A 24,771-nucleotide genomic window follows, 5' to 3' on the forward strand; every position below is an offset into this window, starting at 1 on the left:
CGCGCGGCGGCGTCTAAGCCGAGAGGCGCGGACGCCACTCACTTCAACTTGAGACCAAAGGAACGCGCTGCTGCTCGAGTGAGCGACGGCTCCTGGGTTGCAGGTGCCCGCACCCCTGGCCCGGTCCCCAGCCGGGGGCGGCAGCCCCGGGAGGCCAAGGTGAGGATGAGGGGGGCGCGGGGCGCCTTTGTCTGCAGGTGCGCGCGGAGGTGAGGAGCCGCCTGGAGCCCGGGCTCACACGCGGGGACCGCGAGGCGGCCCGGGAGCCCGCGGGACAAAGGCTGCCCCTTGGTTGCCCGGAGTCGGCGCTTAGGGAGGCGCCCGGTCCCGGCGGCCTGGTGTTGAGGAGGGGTCTTCCCGCCTCCCTGGGAGAGGGGTGAGGGTTGCGTGAGATGGGGGCGGGGAGGAGTCTTTCGATCCCAATTTCCCCGCGCGGCTGGGAGCCGTTCCGAGCGTCTGCGCTGGCGTGTCCGCTGCGGCCAGTGTTGTGGGATTGGGTGAATGAGTGCATTTATCCCACGCGCCCTCCGGGGAATCGCACGCGTGCCTTCTTGTCTGTTAGGAGTGAGAAATTATCGCAGGGTCTGGGTAATCCAATTTTTGGATTAAAAGCAATATGTTTTGGTATGGAAAGAATACATGTTCAAATAATTTTTTATTATATGATATAGAATAGTGGTGTGACTTCCATGGGAGAATGTCTCAAATACCCAACATGTAGAAAAGAAGCCAACTTACCATGCGCTTGCTCTTGGCAATGAAAGGGGAGTCTTTTTTAAAAAAAAAGGAAGAACGTCATTTAAATATTGCACACAACACTTTATTGGATTCTCGGGGAATATGAGGCTTTCCTATCTGATAACTGCTTCCTGTACCCATATTGTAACCAGGCATGTCCGTGGCTTCCCTAATTAATGTGTTGACTGTGAATCTTCATTATTGCTCTGGGCGGGAGGGAGAAGGTGGAGGAGGAGGCAATCCGTTAGTCTTTTCTTTTTTTTCACTGTAGCCTGGCTTTGACTTGTTTCATGAAAGGTGGGTTCTGACTGCCTTCTTTGTTGTTCTCTTTGTGATTTTCTTAGACCAGTGGTCTGCAAACTCATTAGACAGCAGAGCCAAATATCAACAGTACAACGATTGAAATTTCTTTTGAGAGCCAAATTTTTTAAACTTAAACTATACAGGTAGGTACACTGTTATTAACTTAATTAGGGTACTCCTAAGGCTTAGGAAGAGCCACACTCAAGGGGCCAAAGAGCCGCATGTGGCTCGCGAGCCGCAGTTTGCCGACCATGGTCTTAGACCTTTGAGTAGTCAGTCTCATCTCCAGGCTTGCTCTGACACAAAAGCAGTTTATAAGTTTTCTCCCTAAAGTCAGCTCTTTGCTGCTGCCTTTTAGTTGCCATTTGCTTTGTAAAAGGAGTTTTCAGGTGTCCCAAGGCCTTTCCCACGAAGTTAGAAGCATAACATACTGTGAGGAAAACAGTCCCAAATCTGTATTTGTTGGTTTTGTCTATAATTTTTTTATTATACACTGTGGCTGTGTTGTCCAAAATGAAACGTCAATAAAAGGCTGAATGGGGGGAAGCCTTTCCACAAAGCATCAGCCGTTCTTGTTGAAGAAGGGGCGGTTGTCGTTCTTGGCTCGGTGAGCGAGGCTCAGCGCAAAGGCATGGGCGATGATCTGGTTTGGTCAGGAACCCCACTTTCCTGACGGCAGGTATATTTATGAGCTCTTTTGTCATTCTAGCAGGTCCTAGCTTTTGAGCAATGGGAATAATTTATTTAACAAGTATTAAACACCTACTATGCGCCGGGCATTGGCAATAATGATTAAATGGTAAATGCAACAGGTCCCTTTCTGCTTTCTTGGCGCTCACACTGTGCTGGCATAGGGCCCATCTCGGGTCCTCTGAAATGTGTGGATGACACTGAGGAGTCAAGAGAATGTTGCTGCTGGCTGTTGCCCTGGAGATCAGCTGAGCCCAGAGCTGCAAGTGCAAACAGGTGTGCCGAGGAACCCTCCACTCCAAGGGGGGCGGTGTTAATCAGATGAGTGGTCCTTGTGCACTGGAATTGTCTTCTTGAAACTGCTAACCTTGATCAGGGATACCCCTCTAAAGAGTCTGGGACTGCCAGGAGGGCCAGAAGCTGAGTTCTAAAAGAGTTTGAACATGGCATTGTATATTTGGATGTGATAATTCCAGTCTGGTTAGAAACTGTCAGTCATGCAGTCTCCTAGTCTCACCTCAATAACCTTCATCTTCAGCAGCTGCTTGGGGAGATGAATTTCATTCTGAAGCACTGACTGAGCAAAGCTTTACATCTGTCTACAGTCTCCCAGGTGTGAAGAGGTGACTCCTAGGTTTAGAGACCTGAAATACAAGTGGGAAAACCCAATTTATTCCCTCCCACACTTTTCTAAAAATCTCTAGGGTCACATGAAAACATACTAAATAGCAGTGTAACTGGTTTTGTTTTTTCCTAAGTGCATATTTTAAACACTTATGAATATAACATTTTTGAGAAATTCTTAGACCTTTTTAGACTTCTCTGGTCCTAACATACTACCTGGCATAGGATGCTCTCCATAAATAACTGAATTGTTGAGTGGGCAGATGAATGAATATAGATAAAATATTTTATTTTCTATTTATAGGGTTTAACTGTGACCATTACATGTACTTGATAGTTATAGTCTATAGATTAATTTGCTGTTCAGCAGATATGGAACATCTGTATGTCAGGTATCTTGTGAGGTATGTGAGGGAATGAGACAGGCAAGATTCAAAGAGGCAGGAGATAAGCCAAAAAAAACAATTCAGAAGCAAGATGATACAGATTAGGATACATGCCATGTAGACAATCAACAGCACAATGCAACCAAAAGTAGCTCAGTGGGTATAGGGCCCACCAAGAGGCAGCCTCTCCTAGGAGGGGACATTTGAGATGAGCTTGAAGGTTGAGAAGAAGCCAGGCATCTGGGGAGCAAGTAGGAAGGTCTGAGGAAGAGGAGGACTTAGTGTGTTCAAGGATCTGCAAGGAGGCCAGTGGCTGAGCAGGAGGAAGGAGGCCAATGGTATGCTCTGGGATGGGAGAGGTAGGTGGGGACAAGATCCTACTTTTTGTCTGTGGTTCAAGATTTGGGTTTTCTTGTTGATGCCATGAGAAGCCTTTGGAGGGTGGTAACCGGGGCAGTGTCATGATCTGATTTATTTCATTAAAAAGATCTCAATGAATGCTGTTAAGGGGAATGGATGTCAGGGGCAGAGGTGGAAGCGGGGGGAACGGTTAGCAAGTCCTGGTCCAGGGAAGATCAAAGTCATGGCAGAGGGGATGAAGAGGAGCAAGTGTGGAGATTGAACTGGCAGGATTGGGTGTAGAAGATGCAGGAAGTGGAATAAATTCGGACCATCCCTGGAATTTTAGATCTATTGTTTATCTCTGTTAGAAATGCATATTAATAGGAATAATGACTGTATAAGGACAAATACTCAATGGAACAACTCACTTTCAGTTGTATCAAGACCTTGTCTTAATTTTGTTTTATTCTCCACTTTGGATGAGTGGACATAGACAGTGGATGCTGTGCATTTGGCCATTTCTCTAAGACATTTTCACCCTGGACTATCTTTCTTACCGGATTATTAGACCTTTGAGCATTTTCTTTGTTCTGTCATAAAACTAAAGGATCAGAGTAAGAAAGAAGATAGGTTTAAGCTTTAATCCATATAAAATAAACTCTACTTTTGCTCCTAGTTTTTAAGAAACCATTGACAATTGCATTTGAAGTTATTTATTTCACATGCAACATCCTACGTGGTTCCAATAACCAATACTCTGTCATAAATAAAACTTGTTCCATATGTATTTAAAATCAGAAGAAGTAGCTCTGGCTGGTGTGGCTTAGTTGATTGAGCATCATCCCATGCACCAAAAGGTTGCCTGTTCAATTCCCAGTCAGGACACATACCCAGGTTGTGGCTCAATCCCCAGTAGGGGGCGATTGATGTTTTCCTCTCACATCAATGTTTCTCTCTCCCTCTCCCTTCCTCTCTCTCTAAAATCAATAGAAACATTTTTTTTTTAAAATCAGCAAGAGCAGAGTTTCTTAGTAACTTTGCTGGAAATGCACTGAGCACTTTGTGAGCTAAAAAGGCCATTTTCTTGTATCTTAAAGTAGAGAAATGAAATATTTGGGTTCTGATAGGATATTTGGTGCCATCCTTCCATCTTCAGATTTGTGCACTTGAATGGTTACAAAGGTCAGGGAACTTTGGTTCTGAATCAGCTTGAGTTTGGTTTTAGAAAAAAAATTTTTTAATATTTCATATATATATATATATATATATATATATATATTATATATGAAAAATATTCTTTACGCAAAGGAGAAGGGGCAGAAGTGACTGGGGCTGCCAGCCCTCCTGATCCGAAAGCCTAGACTGGTTACCCTAGATACATGTGAGTTTTTCTGGGGATGAATAAATTATGACAGTTAAAATAATTATGGTAGAGGAAAAGCAGCTGAGAGCACAGTTGACAATTGGGGCCAATTTGGCCTGATTCTGTCATGTCAAAGCATGCATCTGTTTGCCAGGTTACATGAAAATGCTGTTTTCAAGTAGTCCAGTGTGTTTTGTTTTTATTTTTCCCCCCTGGCCACCTTAAGCATCTAAGAAGAGTCACAGCCTGCTAGTGACCTTCGTGAAATAAATGAACTGGGGCAGAGCTCTGTATGAATTCTGTTCTCGTGTTGGATGTCCATGTAAACTTTCAGTTGAGTGGAAGGTTTCTTGGGTTCTAAAGAAGATACAAGTTGGAAGGGACCTCTTATTCCTGCATCTGAGTGGAAGAGCTTCCAGCTGGCCCCGGAGCTTGTCCCCTGTAACAAGGATTATTCCAGCCGCTCAGCTAGTTGCACGGGTGTAATGCAACTTGTCTTAATGCTCTGCGTTACCATCTTGAAATCCTTAATAATTTTTCCACATGGGGCCTTGCATTTTCATTACTGGTCCTAATCTCAGTTTTTGTCCACATTGTATGTTGCACGCCTGAGTCAGGTTGTCATCTAAGCAGGGTCTCTGTTGCAACTACTCAACTCTGTTGTTGTAGCACAAAAGCAGCCGCGGAAAATAGGGTGTGGATGGGTGTGGCTGTGTTTCAGTGACACCGTGTTCATAAAAACAGGCAGGGGGTAGATGGTTTGTGATCCAGGTACCATCTTTTGCAACCCCTGATTTAAAGGACTTGAATGGAACCCACAGTGACAACTGATATAGGGGCCTTGTCCTTTGGAAGTAAGAAGTCTCATCACCTGTTGGCCAGCCTTGTGGTGTTCTGAAAACCAGACTTGAGAATTCCTGGAGAAAGTGGGGCTGTGATAAACCATTATTCAATAAACCATCATTCAAACATCCCAAGCCCACACTCGAGCTCCTTCAAGATGGTATGTTTGTTTGCCCAATACTAACAAATATGGACAATGAAAGGGAGGTAAACTCAGTAAAAATAGGATGCTACCGTCATGGAATTGTGGTTTGTTTTTTTTAGTATTATCATATTTGATAGAAAAGAAAAAAGATGCTGAAACAAGACGAGCTGCATATAAAATGTAACTTTATTGCCCAGCCTGTGTCACTCAGTGGTTGAGCGTTGGCCCATGAACCAGGAGTTCTCAGTTCAATTCCCTGTCAAGGCACATGATAGGTTGCAGGCTCAATGCCCAGTAGGGGATGTGCAGGTGGCAGCTGATGGATGTTTCTCTCTCATTGATATTTCTCTCTCTCTATCCCTCTCCCTTCCTCTCTCTAAAAATCAATTAATGTATATTTTTAAAGTAACCTTTCTGAATAAGAAAGGTGTATTCTTTCAGCCTGTATCAGGAAGCTAACTCCTGCTAAGGTAGTTCAGGGCCTTGGGCTGGGGCGGGGGGGGGGGGGTGGCGGGGAGGTGTAGAAGGGGATCCTCTTGTGCAGCGCTCCCAACTTCTCAGCCTCAGCCTGCATGGGAATGCATTGTCTGGGTTCTTTTCCCTAAATGATACACAAAGGTTTATTTCTCTTTGGGTACAATTATTAAGAAAATTATTTAAGGAGTCAGTAAATCTTAATAGAAATCGGTGTACAGGGGGAATTTATATATTGATTTCCTTAGAAGCAGAGCGCCGTTTTTCATTTAGACAGACGTTCTGAAGAAGGAATCTAGTTAGGGGCTCTGGAAACAAGATGGTTGTTCCTGCTGGAGATGATCAGAGTATAGATTTGCTTGGCTTTCAAATAGTCACAAGAGATTAATCTTTTCAGAACTTGCCTCCTGCTCATTCAGATGAAATATATGTTTTATTAACATTGTTTCAGATGACATGAAAATGGAGTATGAGCTAACGTCATTTTTAAAGTGATGTTTGTGATAAATAGTAACGGGAGAAAAAAGTCCAGCCAACTCCCTTTTATTCACAGCATCGTTCCCTTAGGTTCTTACCAACCTGATCAGGTATAAGGAGGAAAACCCTTCATTTACCCTTTTTAGTTATTTTTTCAGTCGTTCAAAAATACTTATTGACTACCTACTATGCACCAGGTAGTGGTGATTGGACAACACTATGGGGATCATCAACCAATGGTCATTGGCACCAATTCAGTGCCAACAGAAATCCCCAATTTGGGGTGTGGTGAACAAGGAAACTTGATTCAGTGCAAAACAGCTCAGTTGTGCTGCAGCATAGCTGTGAGGCCAGCCCCAGGGCTAGCCTGCTTTGGCCTGTGTGAGACATCTTCAGTGTTTCAGCTCAGCCAGGACAACACAGTCTTCAGTCTTCCAGGGGGAAAGTGAGCTCCCCAAGCCAGAGGGGAGCTGGCCTATATAAGCACAAGTCCCTGCCCCTAGTCATGCAAATGAGGACTCCAAATCCTCACAGTTTGATTGATCCAAAAGGCACTTTCCTGATTGGTCAGAATGGAGCTGCTCTGCTTGGTTGGTGCTGCACAGCTCCAATTGAATGGGAAAAGCCTCAGTCCTATTGGTTGAAATAGGACTCTAGGAACTTCTCTGTAAGGGCTGACTCCGATGGCAGGCTGTTCAGGGCAGGCTTTCCCTGAAGTACAGTTTGTGTGAGAGGCCCCTGTGTAGAAACGGCTGCTAGGCTTTGTGTTTTTTGTTTTCTTTTAATTTGAGTGCAGTTAACCACCACAAGCCCTTCTTAGTAAGTGTCTTCTTTATTGAGGTTCATAGGGAGAAGGAAGGAAGGACAGACAATAAACCAACAAGCAGGGTAGCTTTAGATGGCTGTGAGTGTCTGCAGTGACTGGGTGGTCCAGGAGGTGGGGGGGGCAGTCCTCCATGGAAGACATGAGGAAGTGTGATCCAGGCAGCAGGAACAGAGAGCACGACGGCTCTAGGGCAAGACAGGCCTGTGTGCCAGTTGGAGAACAGAAGGATCCAGGTGTGGCTGGAGCCCAGCGGGCATCGGAGAGGCAGGAGGTGAAGTTAGAGAGATGGATGGGGAGTTTGAGCAGGATCATAAGCAGGGGAGCAACAGGGTAAGAGGCTGCTGTGCAAAGGATGAAACCCTCAGTCTTTGCCCCAGTTATTCAGACCAAACATAGCACTTGATTTTTGTCACCAGGTCCAGCAGTGATGGAACCAAAAATCCAATCAGGAGAGAGACAGAAGCAGAGGCCACCTCTCCTCATCCAAAGGTGGGGTTCTGAGGAGCCCATTAATTGAGAGGGAGGCGGGCTTGGTTGCCAGATGCCCCAAAGACAAAGGAGAGGAGACTGGCCGGGCAGACCTGTATTCCACCACTTTCTAGCTGTGGGGGTTCGAGCAAGTTAACTTCAATTCTCTGGATTTTCGGTTCCTTGTTTATAGAATGAGCATCGTGAAATGCTTCCTCTGCAGGGTTCTTGTGTGGCGTGGCCGTATAATGTACACTCAAGACAGCCTAGCTGGTAGCAATCAGTCATCCTAGTGTTGATGTCTCTTTTTGTTTAGGTATTGTTGAGTTTGCAGAGTGTCAGTGTTATCAAAATCGAAGGGGTTGGTGCTTGGGGTGTTCTACTAAAAAACTAGACGTGGTTGTGTGATTGTTAGGTAGTTTTATTTACTTGCAACAAGTAAAGGAGACAGGGGACTCGTGTCCACAGTCCTTTCTCCCCCTGGAGGGAGGCTTAGCCATTGCTTATGTACACGGTTTGGTTAATTGCATGTTGATTTCTTCTTTGCAGCTGGCTGCACTTATCCATTTGCAGTTCTGGTTGCAGTGCAGGTGAAGCTCATCCACTTGCAGCTGCCTCTGCAAAAATATGGTACTACATTTTCACATTTAGCAATAATAGCGTTTAGTAAGATCCGCCCAGACCTTGAGACCCTTGTCCTATCAAACATCCTCTATAATAAAGGGCTAATATGCAAATTGTCCCCACGGGCAGGAGTTCAACCAACCCGGAGTTAGGTGTGCGCTGACCATCAGGGGGCGGCGCAGAACATGGTGGGCATCGGCGGCACTGGCAGCGGGCAGCAGTAGAGGTGCTGCTGGCCCCGATGGACCCCAACCAGAGCGGGAAGGTGGCAGGATGGTGAAGCAGATGAGCAGGCAGTGCCAGGTCAAGGCAGGTGCGAGCGGGGCCCGATCACCCCGCTGGTGGCCCCACAGATCGGCCCTGATCATCGGCCAGGCCGAGGGACCCTACCCGTGCACGAATTTCATGCACCGGGCCTCTGGTCAGGAATAATGTTATCTGGATGGACATTTACAAAACTTAAATGAAGGCCAAGTGCCTTGGCTTTTTGTGTCATCTACACTAGTGTGCCTTCTGTCTGCACAAAGAAATGGGATTGGCCATATCATGATAGCCCTAAATCCTCTTAAAAATTTAGGAAAATTTAAGAACTGGTTTAAGAATGTGCCTTGCCCACAAAAAGCCCTCCACTGTGGCTGGGTACAGGGAGTTGAAGATAATTCATCCTCAGGCTCACCGTGGTTTTAACCAGGAGTCTTGTTTGTACCTTGCCCGTGGTCTTTGCCCTCGTGGCACTTCGTGCATGGAATCCACAATCTGGGTTCCCCGAGTGAAGAGCTGTCATTTTCCCTCTCTGTATCAAAGCCTGTAAATATTCACACCTTGTCAGAGAGGAGCCTCCTAGGAATCAAGTAGTGTTTGCTTTTGTTTTACCATCTCAACTTTCAGGAAGGAATCCAGCCCATGGTTTCATAATTTAGGTATAATTTACATAGTTTTATCTTTTGATTATGCCCTAAATTTTATACCATGAAATTGTAACACCCTGTGAGTTATTTCTCACTTGAGAACTAAATGTAAGTCATGCTTGTATTCTTTTGCTCAGATATTCAGATAAGTGAGATTGCTTTGTTTTTTAACTGTAATACAAAACAGATGAGAGCAGACACTTGTTCATTTGTGCTCTCTTGAAAGATGGATTTTTAAAAAATATTCACTTCCTGTTGCCTCTCAAATATGTTTTTTTTTCCTCCTCATTAGTAAGCTGACTGGTAACTATTGTGTCTTCTCTCCAGAGGCATGAGAAAGCCCTTTGTTTAGAAGGATGTGCCTTGCATTTCAATAACCTTGCACCACTTTAGTTCCTCAGCTTCACAACCAGTCCCGTTGAAGCTGTAATTCCTCTTCCAGGTACAGGCTGTACCGCGCTGGGGCTGAGCAGGGAGGTGGGAAGAAGGGGGCACACTTGGTCAGAGATGGTGTTTTCTACTGCAGCCACGGGGTCCTGGGAGGGACAGAACCTTTTCCCTGAGCTGAATTATTTTGTAACTCACCACACACCAGATGGCAAATTTGCATAAAAGCCGCATTCAGTTCAGGTCAGAGGACTTTGCCCTGCAGGGGGTGGATACTAAAGGGGTCTGTGAGCGAGTTTCAGGGATTATTGAACCTCGGCCCCACCCACCTAAGGGTGGGCATGAAACTGTGGGTCAGCGCACATTTCTTTCTGGAGCGTTTTTATCAGATTCCAAAAGGTTCCAGGATCCAAAACAGGTTAGGAAGGAACCTTCCTGTTGGCATACCCCCCTCTTCACCCCCTAGTTGGTTACCACACGGGTTAGCACGCACATCAGGTGCACACTGCACACCGTCAGGCTGTGCGAGCCTCATGCAGATTAAAGAGTAATCCTCACAGCACTCTTAGGAGTGGAGTACCAGTGTTATTCCCATTTTACAGATGAGGACACTGAGGAACACAGAGGCTAAGGGCCTCGACCAAGGGCGAATAGCTAATCAATGTCAGGGACAAAAAACACAAACATTTGAAGTTGGGGGGCTAGGAGAGCGGGAATGAACAGGTTCGGGTTCTGCAGTTGGCTTGGGAGTTTTCATGACAGTTTTATAGTTTTAACTTCGGTGTCACATGGAGGATGCTGGCCTGTGCTGGTACTCTAAGACCCCCGGTGATGAGAGACAAGCATCCAAAAGTAGCCCGAAGCAGAGAGTTCTGGGAAAATGGAGGGAGAAGCACACGGGCGGGTCTGCTTTCCCGGCTCAGTGTGGAAAGCAGACGGGTGTGTGGTTGTGTGCTGCATGAGAAGCAGGTGGCCGTGCCGGGGGTTAGGAAATGTCTTCCAAAAAGCCAGCACAGACGTCGTCATTCTGGTGTGCTATTTATTTGGAGGAATTTCCTGCTCATCTGGATGCCCAGTTACACATGCCAAGTAGTTCTGTTATGTCAGGCTTATTTTAATGAAAACAATGCCAATTACTCCCACATTCATTTTCCCAAGAAACAGCCGCCGAGAGCATGCTGATCAGGCAACCCTGGCTGTGCTGCTGGTGTGGAATTAATTCTGGGGTTTAATTCTTCCCACTGGTATCTCGTACGGTGAGAAGGGAGTGAGCTTGCGCCTGGCTAAATATAGCCTTCTCCACTCTCAGGATGTGTGTCTCGGGCAGAAGCCCGGCTCGGGCTGATGTTTTATCCCCAGCAAATTTATAAGGTGTCACATCGGTGGAGCCGCTGCCACTGTGACTCTTCTGCTTTTTTTTAAAGGACATTTCAGAGATGATTCTAAAGTCCCTGTTTATGGCTGGTTTTCACTTCAGCACTTAACTCAAGCAGTGTCTATCACCCCCAACACAATTAACCTTGTTAAAAGTTTGTAGTGTCGTTTTTTTCCACGTTCAGCCCTAATGGGAAAAACACAGTGGCTACATATCGATGTTATTTCCTTAAGTGAATGCTAGTAATGGGTCTGATTTAAATAATGGAGGCTCCAATAATAATTATACGCAAAGAAGCATGTTGTATTCTTAGGTCTCTAGATTTAAGGTTATCGAGCAGTGTTTTTTCCATTCACTAGGCATAAGCTTTTTATGCAGAGGAAAAAAATTAAGAACAGTTGGGTACATGTCAAAATCTAGTCAAGGAAATGCTACCTGCGCATTCTTTGTAGTGAGAGTCGAGCAGTTCACAGATCTGTTTCTGATAAAAATCTGAGCACTGTGTTCCTTGACCATCTCATCGGAGATGAGAAACCCAGGAGGGTGAGCTTCTCATGTTTACTCAACATTAGATTCGAATCCAGGTCTTTGGATCCTTTGCTGATGATCTAATTGCCTCCAAAGACTAACTTTGGTAGTGGGTCCAAGGCAGAGCAGAGGGACATGAGCGGGAGGTCAGGGTACCCAGCAAATCCAAGGAGCGGGTGACAAATCCCTCCTCCAGCTCACAGTCTGGGTGCTGTGTTGTTCTAGACTTATTACTGTGCATGTATCAGAACACACACTCGAACCTGATTGCTTTTCATATGAGACCGGATATCTGTGACGTCGATTGTTTGCTGTGCCGCGCCAGCACGGCCATGGGTGAACCTGAGAGGGGGCGGTGAAGGATTGAGAAAAGACAGACAAGAGAATAGAGCTGGGTCTGAATGGGACGCTGCCCTCTCTGATGGAGATTCAGCACCACGGACTACAAACTGTGTCTTTATTTTATAGCCAGATTCCACGAGGCAAAGTAAGGGCGTGGTCAAGATGTTTACAACATTCTCATGGGTTTCGATCCTATTCAATTACATGCACCTGAACTCTATCAAACCCACATCACTCAGGCACATGGGGTCACATGTTTGGACCATAGGTTCAAGCTTACAACTATAGCTGTTGCCTATAATTGTGCTGGGAGGGCTCTGCCCTCCAAGCTGGGACTTGCACGTGGCAATGAGAGGACTGTGCCCTCTCATTAGTCCGAGGCTTGAACCTGTCCAAACTCTGTAGCCACTCTCCACAGTTTGCCTGTTTGGTTTCTCCTCTTAGTGCGCCGTGGTGATACCCTGTCAGGATGTGCAGCTCTGCCCTTCCACGTAATGACTGTGGCTCCCTGTCCGGTGAGCTTGCATCTCACACCATGCGTTTAGCTTTCACACCTGCAGGGTCCCCCTCGCTGCTCTGTGACCCTGGCCACAGGGCGCCTGAAAAGGCGGGTTTCTTCCTTGCCTCCATGTGACCGGCGCCCCCGCCTCTGCTGTCCAGTTGCTCTATGTTTAATGCACACATGTGACCGACGTGGGGCTCCGCTCTCTCACGCTTTCAGCGGCTATGACAAGAGCAGAAGGGGATGGTGAGCACTCAGTCAGGAGTTTAAGTGGCTCAGGGCGGCTCTGGGGATGGAACTTGAAGTGCTTGGCCGCAGACCTCCAATTGCTCTCGGCATTTCTCTGCTTCCCTGGCTCATCTCCGAGTCCTCACCCTTTCAGCTTTCACTTACTGGCCCTTCCCCTCCCCACCTCTGCCCTGACCTGCTCTGTCTCTGCCCCCCTGTCCTGTGGCCCTCTCACGAGGCACTTCAGTGCAAGTCCCTAGATTATAACATTGCAGCTCTATTAATAGAATGTCAGGCGTGTTGGTAAAACAGGTACGGCCGTTTCCTTGTCATGGTTTCCATACGGTTTTTATTGGGAGCAGGTGGAGCTGGAAAACGGGGCTACGTGCCCTGCCTGTGTTTACTGCAAACAGTTTCCTGGGATATTTTAAGCTCAATTACCTCCCCCGGCTGATATGTTGCCTATAAACTCAGCTGGTTCTCTTGGCTTCATGGTAACATGGCTCAAAATACACACTTCGGTGTAAGAGTTCAGCTAAAATAAGCGCCGAAAGGTTATTAATTGCAGCAGAGTTGGGGAATACGATGGGAGGCAGTGCTCCGAGCTGCTGTCCACGGGGTGGTTTTACCTGCTGGATGCTGTGTGAATGCTAACGTGCTGTTTTCTGCTCTGTTCCCTCATGCCTTCCCGGATGCAGAGAGAGGTAACCATTGATTTTTCACTTCTCCCCCTTCCTGGTGCCTTCGTGTCTGGCAAAGCTCACTTGCTGTCTCCATGCCACATGCCACCGTCACCGTCCTTGTCTTTGAGAGGCAGAACTTTATTTTGTTTAACGTTTTATCATCATCATTGTCGTGTGTCGTAGCTTTAAAACAAAGTGTTGAATTGCATCTGGGTCCCTAATCCTCTGTTGTCTCTGGCCCTGTTTGGGGAAGGTGATGGGCAGCTGAATGAGGAACTTGGTCTCACCAGCGCACCAGCAGGACAGTGACAGGAATATTTAGGTTATGTGCCATGCTGTGTACGGAGGCTTCTCCCGCTTCTTGCAGAAGTAAAATTAGGACTTGCTTACGCTACATATTCTCCAGTTTTATCGGTGAGGTTTGGCTCCAGGCAAATAGCCAGAAGGACTGGCTCCATTTCCATCTCGATTCTGGGCCCGCGTATGTGGAATTCCGAGCAACCTGTGGAAAGCATGTACCTCTGGCGTGAAAGGCATTGACACTTGGGGCTCTGAATGTCAACCTGCCCATCGGGCCGAGGGGAGGCTTTAAGCTCCTCCATCCCATAGCTCTGTCACTTAATAAAAGCTCCCTTTTTCCCACACTTTTTGCTTTTCACTTACAGTCTACACTCAGTATTATTTTGTATTAGTTTCACGTGTACCGCACGGTGGCTAGACAACCATACACTTTACAGAGTGCTCCCCCCTGGTATTTTCAGTGCCCACCGGGCACCATACGTAGTTACTAGTGTTATCGATTGTACTCCCGATGCTGTACTTTACATCCTGTGACTGTCTTATAACTGCCGATTTGTACCTTCTTAAACCCTTCACCTCTCTCCATGTTTTAAAATATATTTTTTAATTGATTTCAGAGAGGAAGGGAGAGAGAGAGACAGAAGCATCGATGATGAGGGAGAATCATTGACTGGCTGCCTCCCGCACACTCCCCACTGGGGATTGAGCCTGAAACCCGCGCATGTGCCCTGACCAGGAATCAAACCGTGACCTCCTGGTTCATAGGTCGATGCTGAACCACTGAGCAGTACCAGCCGGGGACCTCTCTCCATTTTTGATAAAAGGAGAAAGTTTTGAAATTTTTCTCCTTGAAGGAATGATCATGGTTACTGCCTGGCAAAGTAAGGAGACACAGGCCATCGCTTTAGAGTGGGTCTCTGAGCCACCTGCCTGGGCTGAGCCGGCTGCACTGAGGCCACTGGCCTCCCTGAGGAGGAGCTGCTTGCTGTCTGTGCTCAGTGGTGAGGAGGGAGCGGGAAATGGCAGAGACTGGGTGGGGACACTCCCAGGACCAGCCTTCCAGAGGGGAGGTAAAGAGAACTTGTGAGCCTGACCTCTGGAGGTAGTGGAAGGTTCTGGAAGGTGAGGGCTGGACATTTGGATAAGTAATAAGTCCTGTGTGAGCCAATGGTGAGGCTGCTTTCAGCTGTTTGCTAGTTCCTACCCTCGGGTCTTTTCACTGGGAAGCAGTTGCTCTGAATATTAACAGCAGGACTGCTTTAGAGACGGCTACCAATTCTGGTCCGCCCACGCCACCTGGACTATTTGCAGGTGGTAGAATTTTAGATTTGCTGCTTACACAGCCTGTGTGGTCTCATGGAGGTGCCTGGCGAGGGACTCCCTGTGGAGAATGGGTTTACCCAGGTGATGAGTTCCTGGGGGACACCTTTTAGAATTTACTAAGTCAGCATCTTAAGCTTGCAAGGAAGAAACAAGAAAGTTGAGTTTACCAGGCTAGAGCCTAAGCTTTGTGATGCTCACGTGTGGTGCATATGCCACGGGGTAAAATTAGAAAACAAAGTCCTGTGTGTGTGTGTGTGTGTGTGTGTGTGTGTGAGAGAGAGAGAGAGAGAGAGAGAAAAAGAGAGAGAAACCTTCTGGATTGGCATCTAGGAAGATGACATTTCTCCCTTTCTCCCTCGTCCCTCCTCCCACCCTCAAAACAAGCTTTTCAGAGCACAGTCAGAATATAAGAGCAGGCAGCCTTGAAACAGGACTCCTCCCCCCAGGCCCTGTGCAGGTGGAGCAAAGAGGAGAGAAGGCCTTTATCACAGAGGGCTAGAAATGGGATGCTTGGACCAAATCTCTTTGCTGCTGTTTTGTCCTTATTTGCAGGTGGGGCCCACCCTCTACAGTAGTAACAACTCTGCGGTTTACAGAAAGATAGGCTGGGAGGAAAGGGCCTTTACATACAATTCAGCGAGTCTTAACATAGTTATTATGCATGCAAATGGTCATTAAAACATCCCTCGTGGGTTAGGAGGCAGTACTTTAGAGTAGGCTTTTTCTTGTACTTGTTTTACCACATTTATAATGATACTAGAGGCCCGGTGCACAACATTCATGCACTGGGGGGGAGGGTCCCTCAGCCCGGTCTGCACCTTCTCGCAGTCCGGGACCCCTTGTGGGATGTCCGACCGCTGGCTTAGGCCCACTCCCCACACCAGCAGTCGGACATCCCTGGAGGGGTCCTTAGCACTGCGGGAGCCGCTGTGCTCACCAGCGTGAGCCCAGCTTCTGGCTGAGCGGTGCTCCCCCTGTGGGAGCACACTGACCACCAGGGAGCAGCTCCTGCATTGAGCGTCTGCCCCCTGGTGGTCAGTGCGCATCATAGCGACCGGTCTTTCCTCAGTTCGGTCGATTTGCATATTAGCCTTTTATTATATAGGATTGCTCAGGTCAAATACCATTATTCGAACGCCTGTCACTTGCCAGCCTTCACAAGTTCCTGGCTTCAAACATAATGTGTATTTGACCTGAGCAAATTTGGATTCTGGGGAGGACTATCAAATTGTGGAGATGTGGTAAAGGACCCCACCCGAGGAGGTTTGGGGACAGACAGAGTGGGAGGGAGTCTAATAGAAAAGAAAGGGGTGTGACTGCCAGACAGGTCCGGGCTGCGTGTTACCGCACTTCCCCAGGAAGCAGAGCTCGGTCCTACAAGCAAAAGTTGCAGGGAGGCGAGTTTCAGCTCATTATTTAGGGAAAAAATACTCTGGTTCCCTAGAAATGTTCCAGCAATGGGAGACAGGCTGGTTGATTAAGTGAGATTTCACAGGCACCGCCTGTCCAGACTGCTGTAGACGGGACTTCGAAATGTTAGTCTAGGTGACCAGTGAGAAGTCGGTAGATGCCTCCTGAAGTCCTTTTGAAGAAGATAAAAACGTAGCAAATTCTATTTACGTAAGAACGTGATGGATCTGGAAGTTTGCATCACAGCGAATCGGAGCTAGAAAGGGCCCTTGGAAATTGTGTTTTTCATGATTTGTTGGCGTATCCCCCTTACTTAGTGATGAGATTAGACTCCGTGCCCAAGGCGTGGAACCTCAGTGGAACCGGTAATAAAATAGGACTAGAATTTGGGTGGCCTGACTCCCGAGTCATTGCCCTCCAGTTGTTCTGCACTGTCTCTGAGAGGACAGACACAGCTGAGACCTGCACGGCAACCACAGCTCCTATCCTTTGTGGTACAGAATCTAAATACCGTAATACGCATTTGGACAGAAGCAAGGGCCAGCAAGCCAGGCAGGCTTCTGGGCTGCGCTGCACAGAGGGGAGCAGCAGTGGGCTCCAGGCCGTGCAGGAGGCCAGTGGTCAGCAGGCGAGGGAGATGCCAGGAGTGGACATGAGGCCCACACTCTGGAGCAGACGGGAGAGCTGCTCAGTTGGAGGAAAGATGTTGAAAGAGTTGGTGGGACAGATCTGGGGAGTCCTGAAATCCAGACAAGATTTTTAGACTTCCCGTGGGTGATCATAGAGCTTTGAAGAGATTTTGCCTCATAACAGTGGGGCTGACTGTGGAATTTTGAAGGAAAGGGAGTGGTAGGTGGTGAGACATTGTGTGTGTGACTTTAGGATAAGTCTCGGGAGGAAGAGCAGCCAGAGAAAGGGGCCAAAAATGGCTTCCCTTGAGCATGGGCTTCAGAAGTGATGCCTCCTCTCACCTCGTGTTTACGTAAAACGTTGCCTTGATGGTGGTTGAGACTAGGATATAAAGGCCTCTGGACCACAGCCTGGAGGAAGGCTGCTCAGCCCTCCGTCTGGGCCAGCTCCGCGCTCAGGCCCAGCCCTCAGCCGCTGCCACAAGACCCGCTCCTGCCTCTGACCGGTGGGTGCCCCGGGCCTGTGCTTCAGGAAGGACGGGCACTCGGGTCAGATTGTAGCCAGGCCTCGACTGGGTATTGGGGATGAATAAGGCACAAGTCATCTTCCGGGAGCTGCACGGGATTGTGGGAAGACAAACTCATAAAGAAACATGTATGGCACCAAGTACATTGTATGGGGAGCCGTGGCAGCACCGGGCAGGGCACCCACCCGGCCTCAGCTGACCCCTAAACCTCGACAAGGGGCATGGAGACAGCAAAGACAAAGGCAGGGAGGCGAGAGCCTGCTCATGCCTACGTGGTGAGGGGGCAGGCGAGGAAAGGGGGGGTCCAGGGCATTTCATGGGGCTGGGTGAGGAAGTCAGGAAGGCCTCCTGGTTCTAGCGTGGAGGACACCAGCCGAGAGAGAAGGTAGGGAGGTCAGATGTGCCTGCGTGCAGTCAGGTAAAGGTGCCCCCAACCTGGAGCCGGGTTCGGGGAGTCCCACTGAGGGGCTTCCTGGGGCATGGCAAGGCCTAGGGAGCAGGCTTTCCCGCTAGGCCTTCATGGTGGCCAGGTGCCCCAGAGCACCCATCCCCATGCCTTTCCAAGGAAGCGGAGGGTGTCTTGGGGAAAGTATCAATCACAGTCTGTGAGGAGACGGCCAGTTCTTACATGAGTAGAAATCATTAAAAATAAATTCATCTGTGATTATATATGCAGACATTATCCTGGCTTAACACAAATGCAAAGAAATCATCGTGATCCGTTACCAGGCGGGTACATCTCAGCATTCATTTTTCATAAACACTTTGATCTTTAAACCACTAACGGTGAGACATTGAGTTATATGACGTGGTTCTTTTGAAGCCAGGTAACGTCACAGTAATTACCCTTTTCATCAGCAAAATAGACACCTAAGCCAGCCCCGGCCGCATGCTCACCACAGGCAGGCGGGGGCTGAGCTCACCCTGTGGTCGCCTTGAGCGCTGGAGTAGGAGTCGTGCTTGACAGAACCAGGTGCCTGGGGCAGGATCCGGTCTGTGGGGTCTCTGTGCTCCAGCGCCCCCTGTGGCTGCCCGTCAGCTTCCGCCAGCAGCGGGGGTCCTCCGCCTCTGTGCACATGTTGACACATCAGAGCCTATTGTTTGCTTCTGCTGCCCACTGTTTGTCACGGTATCACTCATGCAAATTCGTGTTCTTCTCAAGCCTGTTTTCTGTGTATAATCATATTTGTTTCTCTAGATAGAAGGTTTCTATAAAATTCCCCTTTTGTTATGGGTTGTTAGGGATTCCAAGGCTGCCGCTAACCTGGTGTGGAGAACACTGTACAGATGTTCCTCGTTTTATCACACCTCGTTTTATTGCATTTAGCAGACACTACATTTTTTTTTACAAATTGAAGGTTTGTGCAACCCCACGTCAAGCGAGTCTTTTGGTGCCATTTTCCAACAGGCTCAGATGAGGGTTAGCGTTTCCAGCAATAAAGCATTTTCAGTGAGAGCATGCACATTATTTCTGTACATACAGTGCTATTGCACACTTAATAGACTACTGTTCCGTGTAAACATAACTTTTATAAACACTGGGGAGCCAAACATGACATGTGACTCACTGCATTACCGTGGTCTGGCTCCGAACATGCAATAATATCTCCAAGGTAAGCCTGAAACATCACCGGAGGTAAAAATGACAAAACTGAAGCTGTCCTACCTCGGCCACATCATGAGAAGGCAGGCTCGGCCACATCATGAGAAGGCAGGGGTCTTTGGAAAAGACAGTCCTGCTGGTAAAATAGAAGGCAGCAGGGAAAGAGGAAGTCCAAGTAGGAGATGGAGTGACTCCATGAAAGAAGCCATAGCCTGAGTCTGCAGGAGGCGAGCAGGGCTGCTGAGCACAGGACACTGTGGACGTCACTCAGTCACAGGGCCGCCGGGAGTCAGAGCCACTCAACGGCACGTAACACACACATGCCTGTAGTTCTGTTCCTCAGAAATGAATTTCTAATGTCCATAAAGCCGTTCCTCTGTTTTAGGTAGCTGTTGCTTTTTTTTAACCATTGCATACTGTTTACCACTGACCCACGGGCCACTAGCACAGTTAGCGTTCTCCGCCAGAATGTGTTGGTCAAGATTCCTTTTGTAACGTCCTGATGAACTTTGTTTGTACAGAGATTTTGCTTACGTAGCAAGAGACAAAGATACAAGAATTTTGAAATGTCATGTATTTCGATGTGACACACCAGCAAAAGCCATCGCCACAAGTCTCCACGAGATCTGTTCCAAGGTAAGGTGGGTCGGGGTGCAGTGGCTCATCCCTCTCTCCTCACTGCTGAGCAGGGAGAGGGGTGTAGGGGTGGGAGGGTGGGGCTGTTGACTGCACATTGAGCTGCTGGCCTGCAGGCCCAGGCACAGAGCTCTGGGGAGGCAGTGGCTTCTGTTCCACCTGGAGTGAAAGCTTGGGCTGGGAATGCAGATGTGAATTGCTTTGGGGATCACTGAAGGGGGTGCTTCCTTCCTTCCTTCAGACCCACAGCACTATGAACGAGTAAAAGTGATGACTCTCCTAACGGAAAGAGACCATTTGGAAGACGGCTGACAGGTTTAGACAGTTTGAGAACAGCGACAGCAGCTCATATTTCTGAGTGCTTACATTTAATCCTCAGAACTGACATAACATTATTATTAGGGACATGAATATTATCATCCCCATGTACACTGGAGGAGAAGACACAAGGGGTCAGGTGACTTGCTCAAGGTCACACGGCTAGTCAGTGGCAGAGGCGGGATTTAAACCCACATGCAGTAGTCTCTCCCCTTACCCACGGTTTCATGTTCTGCGGTTTCAGTCACCCACAGTCAACCTCAATCTGCAAATATTAAATGGAAAACTCCAGAAACAAACAGTTCATACGTTTTAACTTGCGCATCGTTCTGAGTAGTGTAATGAAATCTCGTGCCATCCTGCTCCATCCCACCCACGACATGAATCATCCCTTGTCCAGCATATCCACACTGTGTATCCCGCCCGCCCATTAGTCACTCAGTCCTGTTATCAGGCCAGCTATCTCGGTATCACAGTGCTAGTGTTCCAGTAACCCTTATTTTATTTACTAATGACCCCAAAGCCATTCACATAACTTCTATCAACGTATGTTGTTATAGTTGTTCTATTTTATTATTGTTGTTGTTCATCTCTTACCGTGCCTAATTTATCGTGGGTATGTATGAAGAGGGGGAAAACAAAGCATTTACAGGGTTCAGTACTATCCACGGTTTCAGGCAGGCACTGGGGCTTGGCGTGGATCCCCGTGGCTAAGGGGGCACTATGTGCTTTGTCCCCAGAGCCCTGAAAACGGTACCTGAGAGTCATCGCCCAGAAGCAATGGGGGACGCCCGCTGCGCTGTCCCTGACCACAGTGGGCCAGCAGGTCCCCACAGGCCAGGGATGTTTGGGTTGTGTTAGTAACGATGGGGGTGAATGGAAGAATAAATTTCAACAGATTAGGAGACTGTTACTGTGAGGGATAGTTACTCACCTCATATCCCTAGGAAAACGGCACAGTTCTCAGAATAGGCAGCTGGTTTAACTCGGAAGTACAATCTGCTCAGGCACCTGACTGGCTCCAGTCGCTGAAGGCGGGCTCTGTAACCACAAGCCCACACTGTGATTTCTCTTCTTCAGATTATGGCCGAACGGAAGAATGCCAAAGCCCTGGCCTGCAGTTCCTTACATGAAAGAACCAATGTGAATCTCGACGTTCCCTTGCAAGGTAGGTCGGCGCTACCTGCTCTCTTCACGGTGGCGCCCTCCATCCTACTCAGGAACCAAAGGGTCTTGGGTAGTCGCCTGGTGCTTCTCGTCTCCTTAAAACATGTTCACATCCACCAGCACATGCTGAGCGGGCCCTCGGCCCTCCCCACGGCTCAGAGTTGATTTGTGTCAATGGGATTAGGCATACATGGCCAAGATGAGTTTTGTTGTTGAACAAGATTAACAAATATTATCCTTAGTGGTTTTCTAACTCATATACAGCCTGGGTAAGGACTAGCTAGCTAAAAAATATGTGGGTTGATATTTTGGGGGTTCTGTTTAGTTATTTTCCCTGATTGCCCCCTTTGTGATTAAACTTTCCCTGGGTGTGAACCACACCCAACATAGAGGACATCAGAAGCTGTTCTTTAGCGCTCATCAGAGAGACAGTGACAACTTTAACACATAGATTCCAGGTCCTGCTTTTTTTTCTTTCTTTTTCTTACTATAATCTCAATTTCAGAGAGGAAGGGAGAGGTAGAGAGAGATAGAAATATCAATGATGAGAGAGAACCATTGATCAGCTGCCTCCTGCACAACCCACATTGGGGATCGAGCCCATAACCTGGGCATGTGCCCTGACCGGGAATCAAACAGTGACCTCCTTCCTGGTTCATAGGTTGATCGATGCTCAACCACTGAGCCACGCCAGCCGGGCTAGGTCCTGCTTTCACATGTGTCTCTGCCTGGGAAATGAAAGTTGAATGGGATTTTGATTGACGGAGCCCCAGCGTCTCTGTTCTTACAGAACAAGGGCCTCATTTACCTCCAGAAACAGGGCAGTGTGGCACAGGGCGTGCGTTCCAGATGACACAGTGATGGCTGTTCCTGTGTGTGTGTTGGAACCACAGAGAAAGATGTGTTGCTTTTGTTCCCTGCAGTAGATTTTCCAACACCAAAGACTGAGCTGGTGCAGAAGTTCCACGTGCAGTACTTGGGCATGTTACCTGTGGACAAGCCAGTCGGTACGTGAAGCATGTTCGTCTTTCCTCCTGCAGGTGTTTGGGAGCTCGGAGGGGTGTCCACCCTCCCATAAGGTTGGGTTTCTTTGTCTTGAACCAGCCCTTGCACTGTCACAGCCAGAGCACACAGACAGTCCTGATCAAGAGAGCGAGGAGGACAGGCTGAGCCCCTCGGTCCCCAGAACGCAGGGATGTGGATAGAGCGGCACCTATTTCTCGTTCTATTTCTCGTTTACCCAGCATTCCAGAGAAGCATGACCAGGGCTTGCTGCCCTCCAGTGGGGCTTCTGTCTCCGGGGCCGGGGCGCCTGCTTCAGTCCTTGTCGCCAGCGGGGAGGGCTGGGGGACTCCCTCATGCTTTCCCTTCAAGGTGTGACCGGGAAGCCGTGCACACAGCAGTCAGCTCACATCCAGGGGCAGGGCCTGGCTGCTTGGCCTTAGGAAGCTGAGAAATGGCGGGAGGTGCCGCCTTCGCCTGGATGGACCCTCGTCCTGCTGGGGTGTAAAATGATGCCGCTGCTTGGGGAAACGGTCTGGCAGATCCTCAAAACGTCAGACATGGAGTCACCGTTTGACCCAGGGATTTCTAGGCACTTACCCCAGTGAAATGAAAACATCCGTCCTCTCAGAAATGTGTGCGTGAATGTTCACAGCAGCATTTGTTGTAACAATCAAAAAGGAGGAACAAGCCAGATGTCCTCATTTGACATGTGGACAAAGGAGGTGTGATGGTGCAGACAGAGGGGTCTTACTTGGCCAGGAAAAGGGATGGCGCACTGGCACACGCTGCCACGTGATGAACCTTGACCACATGTGCGAAGTGGAGAAGCCAGTCACAAAGGCCCACATACTCTGGTTCCATGTGTGGGAAATGTCCAGAACAGGCAAATCTCTAGATAGAAATTGATTGCCTAGGGCTAGGGGGCTGGGAGGCCATGGAGGGTGACTCCTAAAAGGTACAGGGTTTCTTTGTGGGCTGATGAAAATTTTCTAAAATGGACTGTGTTGATGGTTGCACAACTCTGAATATAGCAAAAAAAAAAATGGAATTATACATTAAAAAACATTTTTTTAATCCTCACCTGTGGATGTTTTATTGATTTTTATTTTTTTAAAACTCTTCACCCGAGGATATTTTTTCCATTGATTTTTAGAGAGTGGAAGGAGTGGGGGAGAGAGGAACTTCTATGTGAGAGAGACACATTGACTGCCTCCTGCATGCACCCCCGACTGGGCCTAGGGCAGGGGGTTGAACCTGCAACCCTTTGATGCACAGGCCAATGCTCTCACTACTGGACCACAAAGGCCAGGGCTATTTTACTGATTTTAGAGGGAGGGGAAAGAAGGGAGAGAAACATCGATGTTTGAGAGTAACATCAATTGGTTGCCTCCTGTACGTGCCTCCACTGGGGATCGAACCCATAACCTAGGTATGTGCACTGACCAGGAATTGAACCCACAGTCCTTCAGTGTATGGGACGACACTCCAACCAACTGAGCCACGTGGCCTGGGCTGAATTAGGTACTTTGAGTGAGCGACTTGTATGTGAATTATATCTCAATAAAATTGTTATTCCATCCCCCCCCCCCCCAAAAAAATAAATAAAACAGCTGTGGGAACACCCAGTAAAAGTGCCCCATTGAATAGCTCCTATAACTTTTGTAAAGATTGCTACCCATGCTTGGCCTTGTTGAAGCAACAGCATAAATGCTGGCTTCTGTTGGGTCCCCTTTCCAAAGCTCTGTGCTTAGAAAAACATAGCATTTGCTCGAGTACTATTTCTACAGTCAGGGCTGGGGAACCCTGAGAGAGAAAGAGGACGGAGCATGTGGCGATCAGACAGGACATCACACACTACATCTCAGATTTTCATGACCCTTCTTCTTGTTGAAAAAGCTGGCATTTCATTTTTCTAAGCAAACATGAGAAATGTCTCCTGGGGCTATAAAAAAAAGATCCGCCTGGGTGATTTGGGCCCCCGTTTGTGAGTGATAAATAGCTGTAGGGCCTTTTTCAATGATTCCTTCAATCCGTTCAGGAATGGACACCCTGAACAATGCCATAGAGAGTCTAATGACCTCGTCCAGCCAGGAGGATTGGCCGTCCGTGAACATGAGCGTGGCCGATGCCACTGTGACTGTCATCAGTGAGAAGGTAAGAAGGGTCGAGCATGCCCTTGGCCTGTCTGGGTTACACTGGGGTTTTGGACACAAGAGTCTTCCGTGAAACAGGTACCTAGCCAGGGCTGGAGCTCTGGGGAGCTGTGCTTGCTTATGATTAAAATAGCCTCCATTAAAAAAAAACACACACAAAAAAAACTTTGCCCTTTGTGTCTGCGTGTCTGCACACATTTGCTGGTGGTGACTAGAAGGCACTAGCAGTATCGCACTGGTGGTTTGGTTTTCTGGCTGGTCCCTCTCGGGCTCCAGGGGCAAGTGGGTTGTGTTTTCTGGGGTTGGGGGCCCGGAGATGCTTCCATTATTGGAGATGCTACTGTTTGGTAGTAGCAGGGGCCGCTGGTCATCTTTTTTTTTTTTTTTTTTTTTGTCCGCCAAGGGCTACTCTACCCCTCGGTTCTGGCCGCCGGGAGCAGAGGA

At 48.2% G+C, this 24,771-nt stretch overlaps 1 protein-coding gene across 11 annotated transcripts in view; it reads left to right on the top strand.

The window, feature by feature from the left end:
- APBB2 (amyloid beta precursor protein binding family B member 2) overlaps positions 1-24,771 on the top strand; it is a 256,229-nt gene that overhangs the window by 222,943 nt on the left and 8,515 nt on the right. For 8 of the 11 annotated variants that reach the window (XM_014455588.2, XM_023753627.1, XM_014455591.2 and 5 more), the window contains 4 exons: positions 19,570-19,684; positions 21,083-21,170; positions 22,093-22,176; positions 24,213-24,328. In XM_014455588.2, coding sequence (XP_014311074.1) covers positions 19,570-19,684; positions 21,083-21,170; positions 22,093-22,176; positions 24,213-24,328 — 403 coding nt within the window. Of the gene's footprint in view, positions 1-33; positions 160-19,569; positions 19,685-21,082; positions 21,171-22,092; positions 22,177-24,212; positions 24,329-24,771 lie in introns of those variants that run through there. The other 3 variants (XM_023753624.1, XM_006088481.3, XM_006088482.3) reach the window with 2 other exon arrangements.

The sequence above is a fragment of the Myotis lucifugus genome, unplaced genomic scaffold, assembly GCF_000147115.1.
Source record: "Myotis lucifugus unplaced genomic scaffold, Myoluc2.0 scaffold_48, whole genome shotgun sequence".
In the NCBI taxonomy this organism is placed as follows: Eukaryota; Metazoa; Chordata; class Mammalia; order Chiroptera; family Vespertilionidae; genus Myotis; species Myotis lucifugus.